At 32.9% G+C, this 27,757-nt stretch overlaps 4 protein-coding genes across 5 annotated transcripts in view; 2 read left to right on the forward strand and 2 right to left on the reverse strand.

Moving 5' to 3' along the window:
• Positions 1 to 4,228: 4,228 nt before the first annotated feature.
• LOC112465125 (fructose-bisphosphate aldolase-like) lies at positions 4,229 to 6,337 on the reverse strand. Its single transcript, XM_025032527.1, has 6 exons — positions 6,326 to 6,337; positions 6,006 to 6,218; positions 5,421 to 5,737; positions 4,935 to 5,157; positions 4,640 to 4,819; positions 4,229 to 4,469 (listed from the first exon to the last, which is right to left on the reverse strand). Exons 1-6 carry the CDS (start codon positions 6,335 to 6,337, stop codon positions 4,323 to 4,325), a joined length of 1,092 nt encoding a protein of 363 aa, XP_024888295.1. The 3' UTR covers positions 4,229 to 4,322.
• A 1,669-nt stretch (positions 6,338 to 8,006) lies between these two features.
• Positions 8,007 to 10,382, forward strand: LOC112465092 (ADP-ribosylation factor-like protein 6-interacting protein 4). The gene is made up of 3 exons (XM_025032468.1): positions 8,007 to 8,138; positions 8,543 to 9,747; positions 9,903 to 10,382. Exons 2-3 carry the CDS (start codon positions 8,555 to 8,557, stop codon positions 10,030 to 10,032), a joined length of 1,323 nt encoding a protein of 440 aa, XP_024888236.1. The 5' UTR covers positions 8,007 to 8,138; positions 8,543 to 8,554; the 3' UTR covers positions 10,033 to 10,382.
• Positions 10,383 to 11,139: 757 nt separating this feature from the next.
• Positions 11,140 to 27,757, reverse strand: part of LOC112465091 (gamma-aminobutyric acid receptor alpha-like) — a 19,670-nt gene continuing 3,052 nt past the window's right edge. Inside the window, exons 2-9 of one of the 2 annotated variants that reach the window (XM_025032467.1) lie at positions 23,151 to 23,296; positions 21,630 to 21,786; positions 21,074 to 21,294; positions 15,019 to 15,101; positions 14,447 to 14,587; positions 13,292 to 13,444; positions 12,279 to 12,538; positions 11,140 to 11,939 (exon numbers count right to left, since the gene is read on the reverse strand). In XM_025032467.1, the coding sequence (XP_024888235.1) occupies positions 11,526 to 11,939; positions 12,279 to 12,538; positions 13,292 to 13,444; positions 14,447 to 14,587; positions 15,019 to 15,101; positions 21,074 to 21,294; positions 21,630 to 21,786; positions 23,151 to 23,203 (1,482 nt within the window). In that variant the 5' untranslated portion in view covers positions 23,204 to 23,296 and the 3' untranslated portion in view covers positions 11,140 to 11,525. Of the gene's footprint in view, positions 11,940 to 12,278; positions 12,539 to 13,291; positions 13,445 to 14,446; positions 14,588 to 15,018; positions 15,102 to 21,073; positions 21,295 to 21,593; positions 21,787 to 23,150; positions 23,297 to 27,757 lie in introns of both variants that reach the window. The other variant, XM_025032466.1, reaches the window with a different exon arrangement.
• LOC112465126 (pre-mRNA-splicing factor CWC22 homolog) overlaps positions 25,397 to 27,757 on the forward strand; it is a 3,008-nt gene continuing 647 nt past the window's right edge. Inside the window, exons 1-5 of the mRNA XM_025032528.1 lie at positions 25,397 to 25,415; positions 25,817 to 25,986; positions 26,099 to 26,325; positions 26,593 to 26,701; positions 27,269 to 27,494. Of these exons, the coding sequence (XP_024888296.1) occupies positions 25,397 to 25,415; positions 25,817 to 25,986; positions 26,099 to 26,325; positions 26,593 to 26,701; positions 27,269 to 27,494 (751 nt within the window). The remainder of the gene's footprint in view (positions 25,416 to 25,816; positions 25,987 to 26,098; positions 26,326 to 26,592; positions 26,702 to 27,268; positions 27,495 to 27,757) is intronic.

Below are 27,757 nucleotides of genomic sequence, written 5' to 3' on the forward strand. Positions count from 1 at the left end.
CTGCTGCACATATTTTACACATGTACGGACTTATCCTCATTTAATACATGTATATTAATAATCGCGAATATATATTAGCTCACGTTTGGAGAAGCAAATTAATTGTCATATTGTTGATTGTTGGCAGGTTTCCACGGTTCGAATCGAGTATGTTCGACGGTCAATACTCAACACATAACGACGATGGACGATGGAATTACATGTCGCGGTCCTTAGTCAGGGTGAAGACTTGTGATACGCTTGCGCCGTTTTCCAGCTGATTCGTATCCGCGAGAAGGAGAAGGTTCAACATTGCGAAACTTGCGTGAATCAGAGAATCTGAGGATCTGAGAACGAGAACAGTCTTGCGTACATTCGCTATTTGGCATACTTGGCATACGCGGTGTTTCTATCGGATTCGCAATATTCACAGACAATGCAACTAGATTGACGGGTAAGATTTGCATTAATTTAATTTACATGACATTGTTTATTAAGATCAACCTACAACCAAAGATATGTTTAAGAGTTAATAGATTTAAAATCAATTTGCTTTCTTGTTGAGGAAAAAATTAATCTTGTATTAAACATTGAATAACGGTATGTGATATCCTTCTATCTATGAATTCTGTATCATGACAAACTTCTGAAAGTGAAAGGCAGGATTTGAGAGCGATGATTTTTTTTAAGCGACGTATACGTACTACGTACGCGGACATAAATTGCATCATCAGCGGGAAAACAAATGCGCGACGTAGACATAAAAGTTGGTAACTCGCCAATCTGTAATTTGCGTAGCGATATATTTAGATCAACTGTATTTTTATGATGGTTGTTGCTCTGCAAATACCGGAGCAATCGAAGAAAAGTGCGGGGTGAAAGCCAGAGTTATCAAACAAACTACTTTCTAGTGAAACTTGAAATAGCTCACGTTACTGGTATGACATAAACTTTTACAACTTCCAAAACTGAAAGAAATGTGTATTAATTTTTCTTAATTTACCATTATATGACGATCGATTAGACGAATTCAAAGTGATACGAGTGTCTTTGTGAGGTGTTTTATAAATATATAAATTTGTGTCTTCTTCTTTTCAATGAGAAATTTTGTAACGTTATTATATTTTATAATTATTGTGCTATAACATAGCAAAACTGAATGTTTTTTCATGTAAAAAATTATAATAGGCAAAAAATAGTAAGTGACTTTGACCATTTGTGTTTATGAATTAAAAAACGTATGGCAGTACATTGACAATAAGCTGTTTCCAATCGAGTATTTGCATCTACAATACAGGGTGTTTTATTTTAATTTGAACAGAGTCAAATATCTCGATATTACGTAGTTAAAAAAAATGTTTCAGATAAAAGTTGTATAGTTTCAAGAGTATGCAATGAAAAATATCGGGGATTTTATATAAGAAATTGAAGGTGACCTTCACGTGACCTTGAAACGACTATCCAAGATTAAATCATTGCCACCATCTTACGTCTCCCTTGAAACCATACAACTTTTGTCTGAAAAATTTTTTTCTAAAGCTACGTGATATCGAGATATTTGACTGTTTAAATTAAAATGGGACATCTTGTATATACATACGAGGTGCGCGCGCGCGCGCACACCCACACGTGTTTCGCTAATAATTTAACATGCATGACTGTTTCATCGTCTGTCAAAATAACTGTTGGTATGTTCACACATATAGGTATTGGATTGCACAAACAATGTTCAATGTATGTATGTATGTACATAGATAACTTCTAATTTTACATATTGCGATTGCGTAATTAACTAATAATAAATTGATTTATATTAATTAAAAGTTCGGTGACAATCGATTTTTATTATACTTGGGCTTTTAGCATTTGTTGAAGTTTTTTTTTAATAATTAAATGTTGATTTAAATTTTTTATCTTTAAATTATTTATTAATACGTTTAATGAACTATGAAATAGATCAATATTGAGCCAAGTTTTTGGAAGTGAGAGAATCTTCCAAATTTTCTCAGAGAAAATAAGAGATTGATGACAGCGCTTTAAATTATTGATCGTGTAACGGACTGTAACGGAATATGAGAATACCCTATTCACCTATTATAATGATGCATGCATACTGTATGAAGCTGTACGTGATCAACTGCATGTGGAAAGATTCTTTCGGCTCTCTGATAAATGACGATTATTAAAATTCTTTAAAATGACGCTTATTAAAATTCTTTAAGACACAGATGTTTCCCTAATAAATGAGACTTGATTTTTATATATTATAAAACTGTTTTCCTTTTTTATAAAAAATTTCAACTTACACAGCAAAGTTATATTTACTGAAATCTTTGGAAAAATTGCTCCAACTCTTATAGATCAGATTCTCGATTGCGTTCGTCGAGATATTTGCGTTACAAAAATATCTCTTATATTCTTACGTGCTCGCCTGTGTATAGTGGGTCACGCGCACGACAAGCGTAAAAAAATTTCGGAGCTAAAATGAAGAACATAAGAATTTCGATATACATATTGGTAATATATAAATATATGTAAAGGCGATTGATACTTGTCATTGAATAGCGAGCGGATAAGTCGCGCACGATAACGATGGCGACGAAATGTCAGTCAAGGTCGAAGGTCGTTATATAGATAGGTCGAGCATAAAATTTCAGGTATTCCTCGAGGCAATGCGAGACGATCGATACTTGGTGTAGAAAGGCACGTCCCATGGGGTATAGAATTTTTCTGTCGTGAAAACGAGGCAACAGGGCAACACGTGGACTCACCTAGTTGTAAGTTGTAAATGAGGATTTGTGGGATGTGTGGGGACCGCGCGAGCGCTTGTTACAATCCACCTGATGGCTGGAGTGCGACTGAGAAAGACTACGCCAGCGGCCAGCCGTCGTCGTCGTCCGTCGTCGTCGGTCGTCGGACGTCGGTTTCAAAGTCTGATTGTGTGTTTATCACGCGCGTGCGCTTTAGCTCTTGTACACGGAGGGTGCTCAACTTTGCGACACGATTTATAACAAAGATAAGGCGGACGGAGATCAGCCGGTCGGATTCCGTCATACGATCTTAAACTACGGTCAAAGAACGAACGTAATACGTCTGTAAAATGTAATTGTTAAGTAATAATACGTTGAAAAAAAATTTATTTGAATAAGTATATGATATCGATATAAAATATTAAATAAAATGTAAAATTGCAAAACGATATATGTGTATACATGTAATTTGATCAATATTTTGGCTCCTTTATTATTATCAAATGTTTATTGAAAACAATCGCGATCACTAATAGAATGACACCGAATAGCATTTATATCTCATGGTCTTTGATTAAAAATACCGTTTTGCAAAAAAAGTTTTTTTGTGCGTCCGAGCAATTTTCTTCAACTAAAAGATTGCCGTATTATGTATTTCGTAGCACGCGCCTGTTACGTTACTGACGTATACCACGTGGTGATGAGTTATCCAGGAAGGAGGGCATTGGAGCATCACCGGGGCAGAGAGGATGACGACATATCGACCAGAGTAGACGGGCAAGTCCCCCTATATGAGAGCCTTGCATTGAGAACCGTTACTTTAGAGGTCAGTCAAGGGCACCTTGCTTAACATTTATCGAAACTGATGAAATTTCTCGCATAATACCGTCATTATCGTCGGACGTGCCTCCTTTCTCTCGATCACCAGATTGTATTATTGTTAAAGTGGGCTCGACCCTCTATTTTTATCTACCAGTGAATACTAACTGTGTAAAAGTGATGAGTTTGTTGGATTTTTCCATCGGGTCAATATCTTATCGATTTTTTATATTGTGTATATATATAGAGATATATATATTTGGAAGTGTTCTTAAAATTCTATATTTTATCAAGAATATGTGAAAATTACATACAAGAAAATGTATTGATAATAGTGAAATGCAATGATAGATATATATTTGTAGTCTATAATTTGTTTTTTTTGGGGGGGGGGAATCTTTTAATAAAGATTGTTTTATCATGAGACACTATTTAAGAAATATATTGTTGTAGCCGCATTACCTTTACTATCATATGCGCTAAATAATTTATCGTTATTTATAGCCAAACTTCATATACGTATCTGTGACTTTCGGAGATTTTAGAAGTGAAGAATTCTCGCCTAATAATAAATCATATACATTTTGTTGAAATAATGAAACTTGCACAATTTTATTTATTAAAAAAATGTCTTTAATAATTTAATTAATATACATATATTTAAAATACTTGTATTACGTTAATTTTTCTGGCGATTATAAAATTTTATAAAAGTATGTTCATATTATAACTACATATTAATCTACATATAAAGAGAGATAACTAAATATCTGTTTAATTCGATCGAATGCACAAGTTGTTCTCCTCAACCTGTAATTCTCCTAAAGATGCTTCGGAGCATAATTGAGCTCTTTTAAGAAACATTGCTTGAGCCTTATCCACGTTTTCCGAATTGTTTTTCCAAATTTTCATCGCCATATTCTAGCGAAGCAGATGATATATAAGTCAAACTTATGGAATTATGCAGAATTTTTTTATCAATTTGGAATAGCTTTCAAAAATTTGCTAAAGAATTTATATTATAGATACATATCAGAAAATACAATAAATTCAATTTAGAATAAAATGGGTTGAATGAATTTTTTAAACACCTGCAAAGCACGCCCATAGCAGAAACTAAGCCTCCATGGCTTTTTATTGTCACATGCGTTAATGGCATTTAGATTTAACACCGCTTCTTCGTCGGTTTGACCGCCGCTTAGAAAAAAAATTGCTGGAACTGCTGCGGGTACTGTTCTTCGTAATGCTCTTAGCGTATACTCAGCGACAATCTATAATTAAACATCGCGAGATAAAATGTTTGAGCAAATATACTCAATAAAAATTAATGTGGTTTTTAGGAAATTATAACTCGCTTTAATTATTAAAATAGGTTAAATGAGCTACCTGCGGCGTGCATTTTATTGCATTTTTTATGCCCGACAGCACCATCGCTGGCTTCAAAACCATTCCCTCAAGATACACGTGATACTCGTTCAGAGCACGAAACAGGATGGACAGCATCTCTTCGTGAACTTGCAAAGCCCGATCTATACCGTATTTGCCATTGCTCAATATCTCCGGTTCTACTATGGGAACCATTCGCGCGCTTTGGCAGATGCTAGCAAACCTGTATCGAGACACTTGAAAATATTTCGTGTTACACAATGGAACTCTATATCTTGCGCTATAACTTTTTACACATACATATATATGTATATACTTCAACGATCAAATGCCAATTGTAAAAGTTTTATATCCATGTTTAATAATAATTATATGTATATTGTAATTGTTTGTGAAAAATATGTGCAAAAATTTATACGAGCTTCTGTCAGTCGCGCGCGATACATATATAATTAAGTTTCCATGAATATTAAAATGATCATAGACCTCGCAAGAACATTTGCATTGGTGATCATTGCCAGGTGACTGGGGCATCGTTCCGAAATCGAAAAAACACATCTCCATTTGGCGAAGTGGCAGCCTTCCTTTTTGTACCGAACACAATTCTCCTGTAAATTGTCCAAACCTTGCGTAGTCTTCTCGTCCTCAGTACCGAAGAGACGCACTAAACCTCGATCGACTTTCACACCGACTATGATGTTTCTTCGACGCAGGAACTCGACGAATTCCACATCTTCCGACGTTCTTTGATGGATCGTTTCATGGTGCAGAATCACCCCGCTTATGTATTGCGAGAATTGAGACTGAAGTTAAAAGTACATATATGCAAAGTTGTTAAGTTAATTGTTTTTTTTTTTTTATTAGGTATATGTTTGTATAATAAATATTTGTAAGTTTGAAAGAAAAAAAAAATTTTTTTCTGTTAGATGAAACATTGCTTGTATTGTTACGTGTTATACACATACATATGTTCTTGAGTTACTACTACGATTATGAAGCTATATTTTTGGAATCTGTTGCGTTACGTCTTTGCCGCGGTTTAAAATTTCTACTGCCATCACGTGCAGCGACCTTGTCAGCGGACAACAGCATTTCTCGATAAGCACGTCTCGTAGATTCGGTATTATCTATACCGATTTCCTGAAATCTCTGTTCTAGACTCGCAGGTGACTCGTCACAGGCCAACAATCCTTTTTTAGGCGCACTGATCGTCTCGATGATTTTTTCTAGTTCCAGAGATAGAGCAGGATCGAGTTCGGTGCATTTGGTGACGGATGATGATATCTGACATGTTTCAACGATCAATATTGATCAAATCTTTGTACGAGCAAACCATTTAGAGATAAAAAAACTAATTAGAAAAGTAGCTTTATGTACTTTTAATTAACTACTGTGTGCCACATAGTGGGGTAAGTCAAATTTTTTAAAATATTGACTTACCCCACTATGGCTTTTACCCCTCCATATGTATATATAATACATACAGAAAAAGAGTGTGACAAATATAATTAGTATAATGTACATAATTTAATTGGAGATATTTTTAACCATAATTATAAATCTTGTCTTCGTTTCTCTCTTTTTCTTAGTTGATATTTTAAAATTTTAATGCATCGAATATGTTCGACTTAAATGACTACAATTACGTAATGGCATTTATTGATGATCCGGTGGCTCCGATTACCGATCTGCAAAACAGTCTAAAGGGTAAAATAATATTCATTTTGTAAAACAACTTTATAACAAATAACTTATGCACAAACAACTTATAATATAAATGTGCTGATTATAAAGTTGTTTTGCAAAACCAAATTAAATCAAAATCTAGCACAATTTTCTTTTTGTTAATTTGTGAACTTTGTTTTAATTTTATATTAAATTAAGCATGTGTGACAACACTTATTACAAAATATACTTACTGCTCTTTAGAAAGAGAAAAAATCAAAGGAGAAGAAAAAAAATTGGCTTCTATAATTAATTATTTTCAAAGCATGCATTTCTAATCCTTTTAAATTGTTAACATAATATGACGTTGTTGTGTGTGTGTGTGTGTGTGTGTGTGTGTGTTTGAAGTCTCGGAAGGTGAAATGAAACATTGCTTATATGTATTAATTATTATTATAACATAGTAAATATATAAAGTAATAGTAGTAATAATATTTTTATTTATTACTATTTTTTTGCGTTGTAATTCCTGCTGCGCGTAAATATTATATAATATATATAAATGCTTTTTGTATTTTTAACCATAATTTTTATATAATACCAAATAAAATATATAATAATTGAAAATTATATGTATAAATAAATTAATATAATAATAGTATGTGACAATAAAGCACAAAATCATATATTAATTATGGTAGAAATTTACATTATATGTTTAAACGATAAAGCTAGATTACTTTATCTTTGCAGCAACAATTTGTTCCCAATTGCATCATTTTTCACTGTCAATCGATATATAATATACTTTTTAATTTAATCAATCAAAATATCCGATATATTACGTATTACTTATAAATTTATCAACATAATCAAAACATTATAAACAAACATTGAGAGATTTTCAATGTATGTACATACTACATATAACATATAACATACATAATTGAATTAATTATTAAAATATATCGAAGTAGCTTAGGCATCTATAGCAGCTTTCACACAATCGAATTTTTTAGAAATCGAAGCAAGCGATACAATCGATCAAAATCGTATAACTCGATTACAAATAATTATATTCACTAGGAGTAAAGCACTTTTAGAACGCCATATTGATAATGTGAAAAACGCGCAAAATTTAATTTTGTAAAATATCTATTTATTTAAAATATTTAAAGCGTTAAAAATGGAAGAGATTATAATTCAATATTAATTAAATATGTAAGAATTTTTTAGTGTAACATATCATTTACATCCATTGTTTTCTACACTTCGCAAGGCGCGCTTATGATCTTTGGGTACTGGGAACCTTATAGGAGTTATATGGTAGAATCCATTGCCAACAGAAAGACTCCGGAAAAGGTATGATTGTGCTTGAAAAACCCTAAATAAAGTGAGAGATGAGAAGCAGTCTTGCGCGTCCGCGTCCGCCGCCTGCCGCCCGGCCGTCGGCCGTGCCGCCGTTTCAAGTTTTCGAAACGGAACGATGGAGATCGAGTAGATTGGAGTAGACGAAGATGGTTAGAAAATAATGAACAGGTAATTGCTTAGCGCGTTTTGGTCAATTGCCAATCCTTCAATCGACAAATATCGATAAATGAGAAAAAGATAGATTATTATTTGTTTGGCGTGATAATTTTACGTGACAAGACGTAATAATCGGCGAACATGACGGAGGAGGTTAGATTTTTGTAACGTATTGTAGTAGGTAAACACCGAAATTTGCTGGGAAAGCTAAATCTTTTGTGGCTTACGGATGATTGTGTTATGACATTGAAGTGAACATGTTTCATCGAGAATAATGGACTTTGTATTGATAGAAGAAATGGATTAATCTTGTAGATTCGACCACGTGAAATAGATGATTTAATTATCATCAAATCATTTACTTTAATGGATTTGATTCTATAAGATTTGCTTTAAATAAAGTTTCTTTTCGGTAGATCATTGATACGATGAATAATCTGGGGAAACCTGCTATGGAGACAGAGTCATCGGACAAAGGCAAGTTAAAGAGACGGTCGGTTTCTTCTTCCAACAATGATTCTGAGAAGAACAGAAAAAGACGATATGTATGCAGCAAGGATAAAAGACAGAAATCGAGACGTAGGAGTAGTTCCAACACTTCTAGTTCTTCTTATGTTTCAAACTCGGAGAAAAATAGATATAAAGCAAAGAACAGTAGAGATGAGGATGTAAAGCACAAAACTAAAAAGTATGAAAATAACACAGAACAACAATTGCAAAGAAGAAGTGGAAGATATAGTAACGATTATAGATTCTACAATCGGAGGCCCGGAGGTAACTTTTTGAATAATCAAAGAGATTATGGCTATTCACGACCTTACAGATATCACGGTTATAATAGAAATAGAAGAGATATACATAACAATTACCATTATAATAGATATAATAGCAGATGCTTCGAAAGAACATTTAATCATAACAGATCGAGGGTATCGAGTTATTATAGAAATAGTGGCCACGATGCGACTAGTCAGCTCTCGCGAGAAAGTAGTTCGAAGGAGCATGCAAATCGATCAAGATCTATCTCTAAGATAGAAAAATCTGATTCAATAAAAGATAACACAGATACAGTTGAACCAGTAAAACAGAAAGAGAAGAAAACAGAAATAACACAACATATAACTCAGCCAAGTCGCAAGAAATTAAAGAGGAAAAGGTTGTCGTCTGCATCTAGTTCGTCTAGTGTCAGTAGTAGCAGTAGCGACAGTAGCAGCAGCAGTTCCAGCAGCAGCAACAGCACTAGCAGCAGCAGTAGCAGCGATACTGACAGCAATAGCAGTAGCAGCAGCATTGATAGCTCAGAGGACGAAAAGAAGCAGAAGAAAGCCAAGAAGAAGGCTAAGAAATTGAAGAAGAAAATGAAGAAACGGAAGAAGAAAAAACGGATGAGGAAGAAATTGAAAAAGAAACTAAAGAAATCTGCATCCAAGAAAAAAGGACACGGTAAGAAGAAGTCTAAGGAAAATAAGCAACAAGTTCAAGATGGCAAGGAAAAAATGAAGGAAATTGTATCGGATGTGATAGAAAGAGCGAAAGCCATGGCGCCCATGACAAAAGAGGAATGGGAAAAAAGACAGACCATCATGCGTAGAGTATATGACGAAGAAACTGGAAGACACAGGTAAATATGTTGCAAAGCAATTGAATACAGATAATGAAATATATAATATACATAATATATGTATATATATATATATATATATATATATATATATATATGTTCTTGCTTCTAAATTTGTATATGTCTCTTTAAATAATTTTTGTATTTTTGCATAGATTAATCAAAGGTGACGGAGAAGTCTTGGAGGAGATAGTGAGCCGAGAGCGCCATAAGGAAATTAATAGACAAGCGACCAAAGGAGATGGCAAATACTTCCAAACACACTTGAAGATGAACGCTTTGTGAGATATGTATTTTTGTGCAAACAAAAACAAAAAAAGCATAATTATCCTCTTTACAATACATATATATAAAAAAAATTAGGTGTTACATAATAAATATCTATATATAAGTTATGTATATATATATATGTAACTTATATCTTTCCTTGTCACATATAAATGTTGCTGTCTGATATCATAACATGTTTTGTATTGTATTGCGATTTTGAACATTTATTTAAGGGCACACTTAAATTTGTTATGTATTATTACAATCGTAATTCATGCGGGTCACAGGAAATTAGATTAAGTTTAAATTTTTTTTATGATATTCTCTTATATTATACATATAATTCAATGTATCGGAAATAATAAAAATTTTTATATAGGAAATCTTTTTTTTTATTTCGTTGAGAAAAGTAAAATGAATTAAATTTACCTGCATTATAAAATAATAACTTAGAATGAAAAAATTTTTGTATTTAATATCAAAAAGAATATAGTATACTATGTATATTTTTTGGATAACAATTTATGTCGATAACGTAAATTGTCAAGTTTTCGTTAGATGATTATCATTGATTGATTCTACGTGTTTCACAAGATGTCGATACAGTCTATATTTGCCTCTAACTCCTAATCTAACCTAACCTAACCAGACAATAGTAGCAAAACATATAAGCTCCAGTTCAAACTTTTTCATAGGTATTCATATTTTCACGAATTTTTAATATCAAATATAATACATATATGTTGATTGCGATTGTTTTCTTATGAGGAAATCTTAATTTTCTTTGTAGTATTCTAATAATTTCTAATTCAATTTAATTTAGATGCTCTATCATCTACTGCAACTATAAAAAATTTATTTTTAGTAACAATATAATTTTATACGAAAAGAGATTATCTAACTATAAATAACAGAGAGACTTACTTTTACTACTTTGACAATTTTATTTGCGTTAATTTTTTTAGGCAGGACGAGGAATTAGGTTTAGAAAATAAGTAAATAAAGTTGTATTATACATATTAGGATAACATTCTTTTCGTTCAATTTTTAGGTGCATTTGCTTTGCTTATTTGTTAGGTATGTTTAGCCAAGTTTAGCTCTTGTGGCCTGTATATTTTATGCTGGTACGTATCTCTTCATCAGTCATTTTCTCCATATTCATTTTTACAATGGACATCAGGGTATGACACGTCCATTTTTTACCACGTTATTATCAACAAATACTTACACCGCATTTACTCGAAACCCTTCACTTTCATTCTCTCAAATTTTAATATTTTTTTGATAAAATCTTATCACTTAAAATAATCTGTATTGTTGTGTGAGATAAAAGTTTATAAATTTATAATTTTATATGCGAATATATATGTATATTGACGCATATAAAAATAAAGATTTGTCCTTGTTCAGTATTAGAGCTAGGAAAATTGCGCGGTTGACTTTTTTAGCTGGCAAATCATTTTAAATAATCTTCACAATATCTCGCTTGTTTGAGGCAGGAGGTCCTATCACGCGGTGTTGGAGTTGTAATAGTGGATCCGTTCGCTACGCGAGAGATACGCGTACCAATAGAAAAGATTGATGGTCAGGAAAAACAGGGGAAACATTACACGACTGACGCGGTCAATCTTCGATACCGAGTTGTATCTGGGAGTTCGCCGACGTCGTCTTCTGGACGCGGACGACGTTGCTCGCTTGGATGACGGCGGCTGTGGCTGTGGCTGTGGCGGCATTTGTCGCGGCGCGGGCGGTGGGCTGCAGGTCATACAAGATATTTGCCAGTGCCCAGGCACCGCTGGATCCCTATCGGGAATCGAGATCGCTGACAATGGTATCACTTCGATCATACTGTCGCCATTTATCGCCAAGTTGCGATTGCCACGTCCTCGTGTAGTAGAACTCGCGGAACTCTTCCGACGGGCCTAAAACAATATTTATGGAATGTTATGGAAGTTGAAACTTGGAACCATTATTCTCTCTCATTCCCTGCGTTGGAACTAAACATTTCAAGTTATACCATGATATTACTTGGAAATGAAAGGTAGAATGTTCTAAATCTGATAGAACGTTATTTTCTTGTCTTTTTTCAATTTATATTTAGGTTTTATTGATTCAATATTCATGCCTCTTTCTCTCTCTCTCTCTCTCTCTCTCTCTCTTTCAGCATTTATATTTGTTCTTGAAAAAATAGGAAGAAATGAATAAATTTCTCGCTTCTTTTTAATCCAAGAGCCTATATATATATGATACAATATATTTACCGGTTGATTTTTTATTAGTCTTCTAGTTACATCTTCCTCTTCGTTTGAACTTTCAGTATCGCTTAGATCAGAAATAAAGTAACACTCTCCCGATCCATACTTGGTGAAATAATGCACCACTGCAAATTGTATTATAGTAGCGAAGATGAACGCGAACGAGAGAAAGACGAAGAAATCCAGAGCAGTGGGATAAGGAACTTTAGGCAGGTCGGTTCTCGCTTCGAGTCCTAAGAATGTCATTGTTAATACAGTAGTTATGCCTGAAACAAGATGTAACGTGACAATCGAACTGTGCAATTATAAATTCTAGAACAGTAAGCTTATCTTGAATTTTAGTGAATAATAGGGAAATACAATAATTACAGTTGTTTATTTAATTTCAATTATTACATCCGGATATTCAATTTGCAAAAGTCCTTCATTATTATTATTCTTTTATTATTTGTTGTTTTATTTGGAAATTCTTTGTCGTATTTCGATAACATTTTCGATAACAAATATAACATGATAAATAGCTATTATAAATATAGAGTAAAATGGCACTTGATAAGAAATTTGAATTCTGCAACAGTAAAGAGATTATTATATATAATATAAGTTTTGAAAATTTTCAGACCAGTCAATGTTTATTACACAATGTCTGATTAATGATATAAATTAAAAAAAAAGACACATTACTCGCTTGATTTTCGTTACAAGAAAAGTTATAAGTTTAATAAAGCCAAAGAAATTATATTAGCACATTTGCGTTGTTGTGGTGTTGAGAAAGCGTTGCATATGTTAAATTATGCGGCTTGTGCATTTTCACGCTTGCGGTTTAGCATAGATCCCTTTTGATGGATTTTGCTCGCACTGCATTATATTCTCTTACACACGTTTACCGTACACATATCTGTTGTAAAAGTATGATAAAATCCATGTTTAAGGTAGATCGTATGGTAGATTGTAACACACACGGTGGAGGTTTCAAAGAACACTTAAATTATTAATAGCAATGGAATAGCTGCTCTTACCTAGCGACACTCGGTCGGCGGTAGCTTCTCTGTTTAACCAGAATGAGACCCAAGACAAGACGACCAGCAGGACGCAAGGACCGTATACCTGTATTAGGAAGTTACCCATGTGCCTTTGTAAATGGAAGTACACCAAGAGCATCGAGTATTCCGCTGAAATATATTTGACATATATTTATAAGCTAAGAATAACGTGCTTTTAACGTCGCTATATATATACTTTTACCAAATTAAAAGAAATTTAGATGATTACAAGTGATTACGTCAAGAGATTTAAATACAAGACACGCAAAAGTGGCTTAGACAAGTTTAATTTGTAGTTGTATCATTGCATGCTTAATAAATCAACAAATATAACGCTGATTAACTACATATTTCTGTAGAGTACAATATTTTAAAAACATTTGTATCTTTGTTTATCGAAGGATGGACTGCCAGTCCCGCACTCTTCCTATTCATCGATTATTTGCACAAACTTCATGATATTTTATTACTAGAATAAAATGTAATTTTTATCGCGACGAAGCATCATGTCGGAAAGCAATTGTTGCTATAATGTTGTTGTTTAAAATTATTATAAGAATATCTTTCTGGGTCGATGTGACTTGACGATTTTAAGCAGATTTCCTCGATAAGTTCTTCCACAATCAACTCAAGAGGCAGCCGCGGCGTTTGTCGTTTACTAATCGATAATACAATAATTCGATCAATTAAAATTTGCCGACAAATTTATGTAGTACCCAATCTTCTGCGCTGCTCGCCTACACGAACGGACAACGAAAGCTTAAGGAGAGAAAGAGAGAGGTAATATAGTCGCCTTTTAGAGAAGGCTGCAATTAGTCGTCATTTCTATGCGACTTTCGACGCTACTTTTACCCTTCCTTGACCGAATTTTCTGTAGAGTTCCCAATTTTCGCGTTAAGTTACTTTAATTCATTCGCTCATCATTTGCTACTTACTAACTGTAAGTTGTATACGTATATGTATATTAAAGTTGGATTTTTATCGACGTCTTAGCACTATATTTACTTCTCTGATTCTCAATTGCCATTTTCTGCTTCTTTGTACTAAATGTACTAAATTCACAGCGCTAGAAGAAATATTGATAAGCCGTATATTCTTGATCTCGTTTGCAGGCGGTCTCATTGCACTTACCATGCGAGAAACCCGGTGCGGTCGAATGATTTGCAGTGGGATTGGCGACCAGATCAAATTGTGACAGCTTCATATCCTCTGCTATAGCGACTTGCCTTGCGCTGTTCCACTTGTAGATTACATCGCGTGTCGTGTAGCCGACTGTAAGTGGATTAATTTCGCATTGCCAAAAAGATCGTCGTATCGTCTCAAATGGTAGCTGACAATCGAAAATTGCACGCTTGGCTTTCGCTGCTTCATTATTTAAAATTTAAATATACGATTTTATTTAAAAATAAAAGAAATAAGTAAGAAAATATATAATAAATTTGATATCTATTGATAAATGTAATTAAACCTAATTTTCATGTATAAGTACGCTAAATGTCGCATAATTTTTTACGATATTAAAAATTACACAAGAAACGAATAAGCCTGCATGATCCCCGTTATTTTATTGATCCTCGAAATCTTTCTATCGCAGATTGCTGATACAATCCGAATGTCGCTGAAGGAAGGAAGCAGAAGCGAAAAGAAGAGGAACGATAAAATATCTTTGAGAGTCACGGAACAAATAAATTTACTAAACTCACAGCTGCCGAATTGCAGCGGACATCTTTGTGTATCCATTGGAAAATCTTCGAGATTCATCGGACATCCTGCTTTAATCGTAAGTCTGAAACGACATAAACAATTTAACACAAATTTTGGAATGCTATAATCTCGATACGTATAATGTATAACAGACTATAAAAAAACATCTGCAACTGATTTTCGATTAAATTTGTTGTCGTTATACAAAATTCTATTAAAATTAAGTAAAATTAAAATTGTAATCACTTATAATTCGAAAGTCATATATTAAGAACAAGTTTAATTTAAACATTCTGTATATTAAATGAAAATAGTTGTTTACTACAGAAATCTTGTCATTCATTTTACGCAATATTTCAATTTTCAATCAGTTTGAACAAAATTTCAATAATATTATGTATTATACTTTGCTTGTGGTCAAATGCAAATGCAAAACGCATAAGAGATTAGTATCGTAAATTGTTTTGAGTTTCATTGAATTATCACCCTGCGTTTTAATTTCGGTAAAGTTAAGATCAAAAGAGATAAAACGATCTATGGATTCATCACTTTGGTACTTCAACAACTCGCTTTATCGTTAAATTTACAGCAGGTATGCGTTTATTTTTATACCTTCACATCTCATATCGTGAGAGCGCACGACAGCTCAACTTCCGTTATATCTCGCAATTTTTTAAGGATTAAAGTTTTATTTTTGTTGTTTGTTATATATTTAGTAAAAAATTCTATAATATTTGCATGCGTTTAACATAATAATATGGAAAAATTGCGAGAGTTTAAGAATATAGATCATGAAAAAAAGACAAGAATTCCCTTTTACTGGAGTTTCGGATTTAGGCTTTTTTTTAAGTCACAGATTGAATATTTCTCTTACATATCTCGACATTCTCGACGGCACGAAAGGTGTTGCGAGATTGACCGCGTTTTGCTGAAGATAGACCTCGGGCAATTTGCCTCGAATGATTTTCGGGTACCGTGTCAGTATATAGGGACTGCTTTTTAATCCCGGTAAAATCAAATTCAGCAACAGACTTGTTGAAGAAAAGATTCCCGATTATTGAGGTACTAATCTGAACTTTATTCCGAATAAAGCGCGAACAAATGTTGTTGTGGCTGTATATTTAATCGAGTTTGATTTAAATTATTTACATATATTGATATTCAGCTTCTGTTGAGTTTTGTTTTCTGTAATTCCACTTTTTGAAAAAGGCACGTTATTAATTTATTTTTTATCGAAGAATTGAGGCCTTTTTGCGCGATGTTGATTGGTTCTCTCGCTTGGCTTCGTACTGCGAGAGTAAGTAACTCATAAATGACAGATTATTATATTATAGATTGATTTTGGTTATCTTGATGCGTGTATGCGTGAATAAGTAAATATAATAGTCGAGAATAAATGGCGCGCGCTTTATAGTGTCTAGTTTACCTTAAATATTGAGTGATTGTTGACTTTTTATTACATTAGATATTATAGATGATCAGAAGTTTCTGAATTTATTTGAAATATTGATAATAATTTTAAGATAGTCTTTTGATGTGTAGAATTTACAGTTTCGTTAAGATTAATACTATTTACTCTGTCGAATTACTTTGCATCGTGATATTTGTTATAAAAGAATTGTAATTTTAGAAGTACATTATAATCTTAAAATATGTAAGTATTTGTTATAATCAAAGAGAATTAATTAACTTTCTGCACATTATGGATGGTTAAATATATTTTGAAAGTTTGAAATGATACATTTTGTACAAGACACAACGAGAGGTTTAAAGTTGTGTTCTAAACTTACGTAGGACACGCATTATACAGATGACTGTTCTAATGAGACTCATAATTCTACGTTACAATAAACATTCTCTTCTCTCTCTTTCTCTCTCTCTCTCTCTCTCTCTCTCTCTCTCTCTTTCTTTCTTTCTCTTTTATTTCCTTGACAATATCGGTGAAAAGAAGCAAAAGTTTTATTCCTTTATAATGACAAGTTTTCTCTGCCTCATGAATAATGACGATTACGGTCGAAGGAGCGTGAGATAAAACCAAGTCGAATGGGATGAGATTAAAAGAATGAAGAAAGACTAACTTTTTTCACGGATACGCGAGAAAAGAATTAACCGAGCGGTAAACTTAAACACGGCCCTAAAATAAATAATTCAGGATAATTTTAAAGATAGCAATGGCGCGACGACAAGTTCTCGATTCTTTTGGTAAATTAAAAAAAAAATTAAAAAAGGTAGATAAAAAAAGAAGCGTTGTGAAGGAAAAATCAAAGCATAGAATGGAAAACAGTAGTAAGTATAGTAGAAGATCCATATACAATGGTAAATGATCGCAGGATAAATCAGATTGTAATAACATTTAGTTGCAATTTCAATAAAGCACAATATAGTAAGAGCGAATGTCTTTTGAGACATTTATTCTTGAAGAAATTAATAAAATAAACGGATTAAAATTTATATAAGTATACATTTTTATTTAAGCATAAACTATCGTAAAAAACTAACAATGTTGTCAGAAATTTCTTTGCTTATCGCTTGAATGCTCTGAAAGATATGAGTTAGACTTACAATTTCTCGGGTAAACATTCGAATGACAAAAGTTAATCCGAAAAGTTGATCCGAATAGACGTTGTTCAAGTCAAAGGAAAAAGAAAAGCAAAAGTCACTCTCGAAAAGTTTCTCGCCATTCAAGCAAGAATTACAGAAGAGAAGTGCGGCTTCTCAGTTGTGCACTATTATACGTGTATATGTATATATTGAACGATATTTTTTTATCTCACAACAAGCTACGACCGCGTTTTGAACGATAGTTTCTGGATTAGCAATTAACCGATGTTTACGAGATATAGTCGCATCTTTACAGAATGCAAAGACAAGTTTAGTTATTTTTTCACAAATGTTCTTGAGTTCTCGATTTATCGCTATACGAGTATATATATAATTATATATATAATTATATGTATGTATATATTAACAATTTTTGTAAAGGCTTTACGTCTTTCGTTTGCCATTTCAGAGATATAGACGAAATTTCGGCGTATTTCAAAGGAAGGATCTATCGATCGATATGGAAAGTAAAAGAGAAACAGAGAGGGGGAGAGAGAGAGCATTTGCACGGTACAGTGTACACTTCATGCTTGACATACTCTCGCGAAATTGAATCTCTCTCTCTCTCTCTCTCTCTCACATTCTCCCTCTCTTGAAAATGCAACGGGATACTGCAACTCATACTTCCGATCATACATGCATTGCGGCCCGTCTTCGATGCACTTCTTGATATGATCCAAAAGCTCTTTTTAGACTAGATCATCTCTACTTCCCTTTCTCTCTCCTGTATTTATTTCGTCAGTTATTAGTAATATGCATTTATTTGCTTGTTTTCGAATTTTTGAATTATGATAATGTTGGTTCGTTGAGAATGTAAATAAAAAAAATGGGTTGCTGCCACAGTAATCCCGCACAAGACTCGCTCGAAAGTCTATTGTATTAAATAACAATAAAAAGTTTATATTATTGTTCAAAATATAAAGAAAATGAGTATTGACGGATATACAATTCTTGATCAGTCTGATAATACGTAACGTTGCATATTAATCGCGAGATTCCATAAAACAACTAGGTGTTTGCAGTGGCATTAATTTAAATGCAAATATCACAATAGTACTTGACCGCGGCGTTCGTAGTTACAGGTGCAGAACTTGTATGTATGATACAGTCTTGATTTTTCATTGCTATAACATGCGATTTGGTTAATTCTAGGTTTTAACCGCAAGTCAGAATAAGAATTAATTCCTTTTTCAACATACAGAATATCTAGTACTTTATGCGATAAAAAATTGCGAAATAAAAATTGGTAAAACTATGACAATTGATTCAATTTAGTCAAGTTACAGCCAATTATTAACATTTAAATGTATCATCGGTATGCTATTTGGAATTGATATTTGAGAGAGAGAGTGAGAGAGAGAGAGAGAAATCAAATAATTCTTTTTCCTAAATCTAAAAATCTATAGATATAAATTTATAAAAATTAAATTTATAAACTTTATCTTCTTTTCTGTTTTACTACCTGCTAATAATTCCATTTACTATTTATTATTATAACTTTTTATTTTATAAACATAAAACAACACTAAATTATTATATTAATAAAAGAATTGTTATATTTGTAAATTTACAATACTTTTATTTTTCAATAAGATACTAACTTTGGGAACGAATGTTATCATCTATAGAACACGAATCAAGATTGAGATAATACATAATAAAATAATTTTTTTCTCTCTATGTAGTGCAAATAATTTCGTGTTTAAACGTCAGACTTGATAGATCAGCAGCAAATTATGCGAAGCTGTTAATATTACATGTATTATTATAATAATATCGATAATATATTATAGATATAATGTATATCTCCAAATATGATTTGTTTTTTATAACTTGATCAGAATTTATCCATTAGATTTCGAAAATACCGAAATCAGCGAATCCCTATTCTCCCTGGTTTAAATAAATCTCGATGGTCGATAAAAGGCAGCGACTAATAAAGTATCGAGTAAATAACACCACGGACGTGATCACAACATTTTCCAGTCCAAATGGGTATGGGTTCAGTCGGTCAGAGAAAAATATATATAAGACCTCGTTTTTCAAAGAAACTGCATTTTTTAAGATGAGACAGCAATATAAACTGCTGTATAAAATCTGCCCTTTTTTCGACTTGTCAAGTTTTCACAGTTTTCATGTAATTATCACGATAGATAGCTGGTATTCTTATTATACACTTCACTCGATTGTTATTTAAAAAATTTTTTGGCTGTTACAAATTGTGATTAGCAAACTTAATATTAAACGAATAGTCAAGTATATAGTTTTCTCATTAAAATTATTTATTTTTCCAATTGTGAAAAGAAGCAAGATATAATGGTAGCAAAATCAATAATTTTATCTTATTAATTTATAACGTAAAAATATGGAATAGTAAGGGGCTAAATGGAAGAGCGCTTATAGATTTTTCACTCTCTTCCTTCAAGTTACATATCATACAGGCTACTTTGTTTTTTGTTATTGATATAAATCAAATACAAGTACAAAAGGAGTACTGAAGCGATACAACCATCTCCTTATTGTTAATCTGTTCCCTTTCTCTTGACCTAGTCTTCTGGATCTATTGTGTACGGCAGAATTAACCCTTGAGTTCGAGATACCTCAGACCTTGCATATGTCACGTTGCCGAGAAAAGATTTGCAGAGATTTGGTGTCGAGCGAATACTGACATACTTGCTTAAAATTCTATCTTACGTGCACGATCTCTATTTCTCCTTGTTAAAAAATAGAGATTTTGCATTACTAACAGATATGTCAGCGAATAGAAATCAAAAGGAATATCAAGTCAAGTTGATTTTTTATTTTTAAATTGATTTGCAATATCTAAACTGTTAATCTCCCTTAATTTTACACAATTTTCAAAACCATATACATAGTTAAAATTTATCCGTAAGTTGACAGAGTACAATTGTAATATGTTCGATTACATGACTTTTCGAAAGAGAAAAAATCTTTATAAGCGATTAGCAATAATAAGAGATAAAATTCAGATAAAGTTCCGATCTTCTCCGATCATAAATCTCAGACATTTTTGCAATAGACATCATTACGCTTTTCACGATTTTCTTAAAAGAATATTTTTATGGTAATAGAGGTAACATATATGAGACGACAGAAAGACTAAACCTTTCGCATAATTATATGTACTTCAACCCAAAATAAATTTAACATGATAAAGCACTGAAGGTACGACAAGATTTTTTTGTATTGATACTGTTGATGTATCTTGATTACTGCGGCTAATGAACAGACGTTAAATAATATTCGAATGTTATAAATAATAATATAGAGATTCTTCCTTTTATTTTCCTCTTACTTTATACCAAGATTATAAGAAGTTTATTATTTTTGACACCTTGTAGTTATAACTTCTTAAAAGACAAAATTTATAAGATCTTTCATGGATTATGCATGGTTTTAATCTACGGAATCGAGATATTTATTGAAACATACCTGGAACTGTAAAGTACTCTGCCATTCTGATAAAGTCTGACGAATTTATTCGGGCTGGTGATCGTATGCAGGTAACTATGCTTGCCATTGTAGAAATACGTGTCGGGTTTCCAGATCCGTGCCAACATAGAAATACTCAGAGCGAGCGTCTCCTTACCACCCTGAAATGCTAAACGTCTGTCGACCCACGATTGTCGAAAGTAACAATCCATTGAGTACGTCTGCAGGAAATTTCAAATTTTGATTATAAACCATATCATCATTCATATATAGTCTATACATTTTAATAAATATGTACAAATCTACAATCGAGAATTTGACACGTTAATTAAAATTAGTTTTTCGAGTTTTTTCTATGTCGTTTAATGCTAAGGTGTTATTTTTATAATACATTATTTATTATATGCCAATTCCTGAATTATTTGAAATCGATTCCCTATATTATATACTCGCGTATACACAATTTAGGCAGATTCAAATTTTGTGATTGCCTGCGAGATAAACGAAAAATATGACTGACCATATCCATCTCAGAGATGGGACCCATGCTGCGTACCATAATATCGACCTCGACAGTGGCCGGGGGCCCGCCAAAGTCTGGTCTAATGCTATTGTCGTAACCGCGAAGTAGATTATCCAATAGGTCACTAATGTTACCGTGGTTGTTGCTTTGCGTCCGCTGTCTGACGGAAGTTCTTGCACCCGCGGCCACTCTAAAACAAGTGTCGTAATTTTACCAGCTAGCCGAGTAAATCGCGGCTTGATAAGATTAATTTTATTAATTGGAAGAAACACTCACTTTGTAACACGAAAATTCTACAGCGCGATGAAATACATTTATATGTTCTTAGCATTTAGCATTCTTAGCATTTAAAAAATAAATATTAATATTTTACGTCGTTCAGGTTAATATTTTAATTAATAATGATGAAAAAGCCGGCGTTTTACACACAAAAGATTCGAAGTGTACGCAAAGAGTTAAATTATATTATACGTGACACGTGACAAGCAAATTGATTGATTGATTGATTGATTTGCATTAATAACGTGCTAAAATTTAGCGGTTTCCGAGGGTGTGCAACTAGTCGGAATATCTTGCTTTTTTTAAATAACATGTTCCATATCTCATGCATATTCCAGTTTAGTTCTTTAGCTTGCGTTACCGATTCACTCTGCACACATATACGCGTACACAATACGTATGATAAATATGGAGTAAACCATGCTTAACTTTTGCTTACTCGGCCACAGAATCCTGAAATCTTGGTGAACATATCTCGATCCATATACCTAATACATACAACTGTACGCGTATACAGCTAGTGCAATTAAAACGGTCAAAAGTCATTCGGGAGAAAGCTAAATAAAGCTGGAATCATATATAATATTTACCGTATTTAAAAAACGTTAAAGCCGCATTTGCTTATCATGTGGTTCAATTTTCTAAATTTAAATTAAATTGTTTAGATTTATATTCCCAAAGAAATTGCACTATTTGTAGCGTTAATTAATTAATTAATAATAGAACTTTTAATTCAACTTTTCGCTTTAAAGTATTTGATTTGAAATTTAAAGAAATATTACAATTTTTAAGGAATTGTTTCCAACAATTCCATTGTAAGTACTTATTTCCAACAAAACGTAATTTTATATTAATTTTTATTGTTAATATACCTGCAGTTAATTGAAGTATTAATCTCATTGTAAGATTGACTGACAATGAGCAACATTATGGAGAAAAGATATCCGCAATGAATTTACATTAATTGTATTCCTTGATATAGCCGTTTAAATATAAAAATGGCCTTTGTTTAATGTTTAATGTATGCATGTAAGAAAGAAGACTTTCAATTATACGAATGAGTTATTCAAGAGACAATATAAGTAAGTGTGCTCTTGGATTTATTTGTCCTTTGTAAAGAAGACTGCATCGTTACACATAAACGAATACATAATTATTTACTTTATAAATCGTTTAACGAATTGCCGCCGAATTAAATAAATTCCGCATATAACTGACATCATTGAAATGCATAGGATAAAATATAACACAGAGTTTCTTGTAGATCGAACTTACAAAAAGATAGAAGTAATGAGATTGGCAAAGACGAGCAGGATTCTTGGCTTCATGATGTTAGCTTCGTGAGGTCGGAGTCTTACTTTCTTCGTGTATGAATTCGTTCGTCAGTTCGATTTAACAACAGGACCATTTGATATTTCGCACTATAGTAAACATCAATATAACATTAATAAGAGTTAAGAAAGAAAATCCTGCAACACGCATTATTATATAGCTTTTTTAATGAAATTTTATAAGCTTATATAAAAAAAATGAGATTAGAATATATTGGTAACGCAGTTACTAAAAGGTACAATTAAATTTAATAGAAATATGGTATACATATACACGGAAATATCGAGAGCTAGAAGATTTGGTTACCAATCCTATAAATAATACATTATAGGTGATGGCATCCGAGCACATAACGAACGTTTCTTTTTTTTAGCGGTAAACGAGATGGAAAATAACGGTGTGTATTTCGAGGTTTAATAACGCTATTGAATTTTACGTTACATTCGTATGAACCGTGGATCTGTCTGCTCGATAAATGCGTATATTGGACCGTTAAGTTATTGTTCGTTTCTGTACGTGATGCCTTAATTTGGGACAAATATTACTATTGCGCGAAAACTAGCTTCAGAAATTTATGTGGCAAGCTGTAATGGTGAAAATGTGGAACTATTTGTGCATAATGAATAGAACGAGAATATAAAAATTCTCGTTTAAATTTAATTTAAAAACATCTAGTTTTTCATTTCTGTACTTGTTGTTCATCTTGCCATTGTGACATTTTTCTCTTTGATCGATCGATGTTTCGAAACAGCACAACACAAATGTCTAAAGATCGCGAAGAACTAGCTCTTTAATCTCCTCGACGTCTTTTAGACTTTGCCTTTTTGACTTTTGCGTTGCTCGATTTTCGGTAACGATGTGCAATAACGCGTAGTAAATAGATAGATATCGAATCGGTAAATCGATAAATCGGTAAATCTTGACGTTTATGCGTATAACATTCGCTGCTTGTGCGACACATACCTACCCTTCATTCATTCCCTCGAAAATAGTTTGAAGCGAAAGACGTTTGAAAGCGAACGAACCGCACCGTATGCAAACAGCTATACACATGTAAATACGAGATACGCTTTGAAAAGTGAGTGCCATTCGCGACGTGATGATTGCTGGGATGGCTTGATTATCAGCAACGTTTGTGTTTACGTAAATCGAAAGCAGGGATTTTAATTCGTTTAATTTAAATTTTAATTAAATCAACGCGTCTTGCGAAAACGGTCACTCGTGTAAATGATTTTCCAAATTATGGTACATGGTTGCTTTCTAAACATGTTTAAATGAAAGTGTGACGAAATGTTAGAGAGCTTTCGACAAAGATGACGCGTTTGGTACCTTTACATGGTTTTTTAAGAGATACTGCCAAAGTAAATTAATTTTTTTAAATCTTTGAAATATTTTAAAATGTCTCGTTCTTACAATCTTACAGTCGAAGAACAAGAATCTGTTCAGGCAAAATATTTTCATTATATTACGAATATTAAATATGTTTCAGTAAGTCATGTGCACACAACATATCCTTGTCAATGGCACAGAATAGATAAGTCACACAGTGCTTAACAAACACACGTACGCGTAGAAAGCGCGCGAAGACGTACGTGTAGCAGGCATTCCTTAAAGTTTAATTTGTAATTCGAGTCCATGGTACCGCGAAAATTCCTGACACTGACGTATGCCCCGATAGCACTTCGTGTTACAAAGCTGTAGGTTGGGATGACACAACGTCAATTTTCCATGCTACAAATGCGGTAAAATGTACCTATATCGATTGTCGCGCGCGCGTTTCTAGCATCATATTATCGATATATAAGTATAGAAATCATTCTGGGGAATTTGTTTAATTTCCAAGTTACATAAAAAATATATCATGCAATTTTAATAAATCTCAAATTCCAAATTATACTGAATACGCGCGCATGTCTTAATCACGACTCATTGAATTTCAATTTTCAATGTATGCATAATGTATATACCCCACTGCGGATATTTGCGTTCTGATGAAAAGAAAAAATAAGCATCGTCAAACAGACGAAGAATATCATTCGGAGACAACGAACATCTCGGCGACAACTTCGACACAAATGACGGCATGCCTCTGATGCCTCAACGAAATTCGTGGTGCTCTTAAGGACGACCCGCATTTACTACGGGTTTGGTTTATCAGAACAATTTGTCACATTGAGAAAAGCGATTGGATGTCTTTTGGCTCGTCAGGTAATTTGTCAGGTAATATGCGTGTAGGTGTGGCATATCAATCTCGAAATTTAGAGTAGCATCAAAAATTCGATCAAAAATTCGATTCTGCAATTCGCAAAATGGACATGAAAGGATTTATCGTAAATTATTATATATATATATATATATATATATATATATATATATTTTTTTTTTTAATGTAGATGTCATGTCATAACTGGAAAAAGCCAAAGATACAAAAATACACAATAATTATTTTAGTCAAAAACTTGCCAACACCATTTGCTGGTAATTGTTTAGTATTCGGTACTAAATGTACCCCCGTACTATTTATTCCTTATGTGGTGAGATAACTTGAAATTTAATCGATAGAGAAATTCAAAAGGATTAGGAATAGTCAAGCAGCAGTTGTGTGTGAGTGAATTGTGAATTGCGAAATTATAAAATGGTTCGACCGTCGAATCCGCGACTCATGGCTCGCGTGCTAGATGCAGTGGCAAATCTTGGCGACACTAAAGGTTCATCAGCTCGCGAAGTTCTCAGTTTTATCCGGCACAGCAACATATCGTCTAAAAATTTGACGCTGCAGGTGAGTATAACATTAACTTTAATTAAAAGGTTCATAGTCTTATTGACATTTTATTGTGTCTCCGTTTCTGCAATCTGTTATAAACATCTTATAAATAGCTATTATAACACAGGTACATCGAGCTTTAAAGCATGCAGTAAATGCTGGACTTTTACGGCATCGGAGTGGTCGTTATAAAACATTGGCTACTTTAAATCCTAATTCTGTCTCTAACCCACCTGTTAGTAAGGAACCGGCTACAAACAATCAGAAAAGTGAAGAGAAAAAATCAAAACCGGATGTGCAAGCACCTATCAGCGACGTGGAATCTTCCCGTCGAACACAAGGGCAAGAGCGCAAGTACGCCGTAATATTTCTATTATACGGACAAATGTATTTGTGGCCTTTTTCAATTGTGTTGTACGTGTAAATTTTATAAATGAGATCTATCGAGATGTATTATAAATGATTGACGTTTACAATCTCTAATGGATTAATAATGATAGACTGCCATCTATCATTATTAAGAAATCTAACATGGTTTTAAAATGCTGAATTTGAAGAGAAAGACGAAAAAATTGAAATGGATTACCGATTACTTATTCTGTTTAATATCTACGAATATAGGAAAAGAACTACGTCACGGCGACGAAATAGTAAACATCGTAGTAGTAAAGGAAGAAGGAAGTCCCGACGATCGCCATATAGACGACCCGATGCCGCTCAGAATCGAAAGGTGCGTCGCAATTAGAGTTATCGGGCGCTACTAAAATAGTTTCGACTGCTTTAACAATAATATTTAATTTTATATAATATACATTTAATATATTTGTGTTTTATTCTGTTACCTTCGTTCTTATATCTCTTAAGAATCACAAGATATTTGTAAAGAGATTCCATCAGTAGTATAAATGCTAGGGTATCGTATTATCCTTACATCTTGAGGTAAAGGAACTTGGGGTGAGTTGTAATAAGAGTCTATTGCGCGACATAATACGTACGAGACTTTAGTAGCTAATGCGAAGAGACGGCAGAATTAAACGTAATTTAACGTAAAGTTTCCAATATTTTCCGCAAAATATAGAAATAAAGAGACTATAAATTGTAAAAAATGTACATTGTAAATTGCAATAAAATAATTGATATTGTATATTATTTTGTAATATATTTAAAAAGTATCGAAAATAATTGTGTTACAATTCGAATCTTTTCTCACACTTTTCTCACATCGCGAATAAAGGTTATTGATATTTAATTAGATAAAACGTACAAAATACAATTTTTATGTTCATGGTGATGATAGCGACGACAGCGAAAGCGCACATACGAGGACGAGGAGTTCGAGGATCCGGATCAATCAATTCGAAGATCCGGACAGTACATCTTGCATGGAAGGGACGATTCGCCCGTACCATTCAACCGTCGAACGAAACGTTCAAGAGTATCCAAGCGAGAGCTCGAGTCCGACTTTTCTGATGAAAGCGATTGCGATAGTGACTGTGACGTGAGCCGGAAGCATATGTCCCGAGGTAATTTTAACCATATTTGAAAAAAATAAGAAAATTTTAATTAAGAATTATGCACTCTATGAGAAAGACTCATGCCTCTACATAATCTCTAAATATTAAATTCTAAACTTTCCAAAATATACATAGTATCACATTTGCCTGACAAAAACAGTAATCAATGTCACTAATGTATATTTGCTTTCTATTTTTTTCACGTAATCATATACAGTAAGAGTAATATATATATATATATATATATATATATATATATATATATATATATA

The sequence above is a fragment of the Temnothorax curvispinosus genome, unplaced genomic scaffold, assembly GCF_003070985.1.
Source record: "Temnothorax curvispinosus isolate PA1 unplaced genomic scaffold, ASM307098v1 QBEX01014901.1, whole genome shotgun sequence".
Lineage (NCBI taxonomy): Eukaryota > Metazoa > Arthropoda > Insecta > Hymenoptera > Formicidae > Temnothorax > Temnothorax curvispinosus.

Excerpts from the sequence above, each read along its gene's own strand:
- LOC112465125 (XM_025032527.1), bottom strand. Across the intron at positions 4,820-4,934 it reads CAATAAAATGCACGCCGCAG|ATTGTCGCTGAGTATACGCT; the intron begins GTAGCTCATTTA and ends GTTTAATTATAG. Across the intron at positions 4,470-4,639 it reads GCTATGGGCGTGCTTTGCAG|AATATGGCGATGAAAATTTG; the intron begins GTGTTTAAAAAA and ends CTGCTTCGCTAG.
- LOC112465092 (XM_025032468.1), top strand. The coding sequence starts at position 8,555 with ATGAATAATCTGGGGAAACCTGCTATGGAGACAGAGTCATCGGACAAA. Across the intron at positions 9,748-9,902 it reads GAAGAAACTGGAAGACACAG|ATTAATCAAAGGTGACGGAG; the intron begins GTAAATATGTTG and ends ATTTTTGCATAG.